The following is a 1,182-nucleotide window of genomic DNA, read 5'->3' on the forward strand; positions in this document are numbered from 1 at the left end:
AAAAAAAAAAATGTAGCCTAGTTGTTGCAGTTTGTTTTTCTTGATCAAGAATTGTATGTTTGAACTGGATGCCCTAGTGGCTTAGTGACTGCACCTCTCTTTCTTCTCTCTGAGTCTAGATCAGGAGAGCAGCCATGAACCCAACTCAAAAAATAGACTGTGCAAGCACAGAAATCACCAGTTTCACCATTAATACCCCCCTCAACAGTACCAACTCAATGATGGATTCACCTTCTGGCTCCTCTTCCACAGCCGCATCTCCGACAACTCTAAGCCGGTACGAGAACCAGAAGCGCCGTGACTGGAACACCTTTGGCCAGTACCTTCGAAACCACAGGCCGCCACTCTCCCTCTCCCGCTGCAGTGGAGCCCATGTCCTTGAATTCCTCAGATACTTAGATCAGTTTGGAAAGACTAAGGTTCACAATCCACTCTGTCCCTTTTTTGGAAACCCAAATCCGCCTGCACCATGTCCGTGCCCCCTGCGCCAAGCCTGGGGAAGCCTTGATGCCCTTATAGGCCGCCTTCGGGCTGCCTATGAAGAAAATGGAGGCAAGCCTGAAACGAACCCTTTCGGGGCCAGAGCAGTGAGGCTTTATTTGCGCGAAGTCCGTGATTTGCAGTCGAAAGCTCGGGGAATCAGCTACGAGAAAAAGAAGCGAAAGAAGCCACCGCCAGAACAGCAACATGCATTACCACCACCAAATTCAAGTGAGTCTGCGTGAAAGTTGTTGCCAACTCAAAATATCATTTCACATGCGGTCTTTTCTACTACCAATTTTAGTCACTGCATCATCTATGATACATTTTGAGAAAAAAAGGTACCTAAAATTGCCCTATGTATGTAATCTTTATTATTGTCTTTCTGCAAAAACTATGCTTGTATTTCATGAATACTGTTGAGCTTCTGCAAGAATTTAATTTCATGTTGCAAGTGACAGTTTTTGTACTAGTGACAGGTTACAAGACATTGTGACCAGATTGTCATGGATTATTATCTGAAAAGCCATTTATGACGAGATTTTGCACATCATGCTTCTTTTCATTTTTTTCCCCACTATTTTCCTGCTTTTTAAGCCCCTATTTGGTAGATTTTACTCAAAATCAATAATTAATTTTAATATCATAAAATTAGGATTTATATCTTTTCAACTACATATTTTATCAAGTTTTATAAAAAAA

The 1,182-nt window shown here is 41.9% G+C and overlaps 1 protein-coding gene across 1 annotated transcript; it reads left to right on the forward strand.

Moving 5' to 3' along the window:
• The first annotated feature begins 6 nt into the window (after positions 1-6).
• Positions 7-1,030, forward strand: LOC111386394 (protein LIGHT-DEPENDENT SHORT HYPOCOTYLS 4-like). The gene has a single exon (XM_023010849.1). The coding sequence runs from the start codon at positions 135-137 to the stop codon at positions 723-725; it is 591 nt and encodes a 196-aa protein (XP_022866617.1). The 5' UTR covers positions 7-134; the 3' UTR covers positions 726-1,030.
• Positions 1,031-1,182: the final 152 nt, after the last annotated feature.

This window comes from Olea europaea, unplaced genomic scaffold (assembly GCF_002742605.1).
Source record: "Olea europaea var. sylvestris unplaced genomic scaffold, O_europaea_v1 scaffold35428, whole genome shotgun sequence".
Lineage (NCBI taxonomy): Eukaryota > Viridiplantae > Streptophyta > Magnoliopsida > Lamiales > Oleaceae > Olea > Olea europaea.

Excerpts from the sequence above, each read along its gene's own strand:
- LOC111386394 (XM_023010849.1), top strand. The coding sequence starts at position 135 with ATGAACCCAACTCAAAAAATAGACTGTGCAAGCACAGAAATCACCAGT.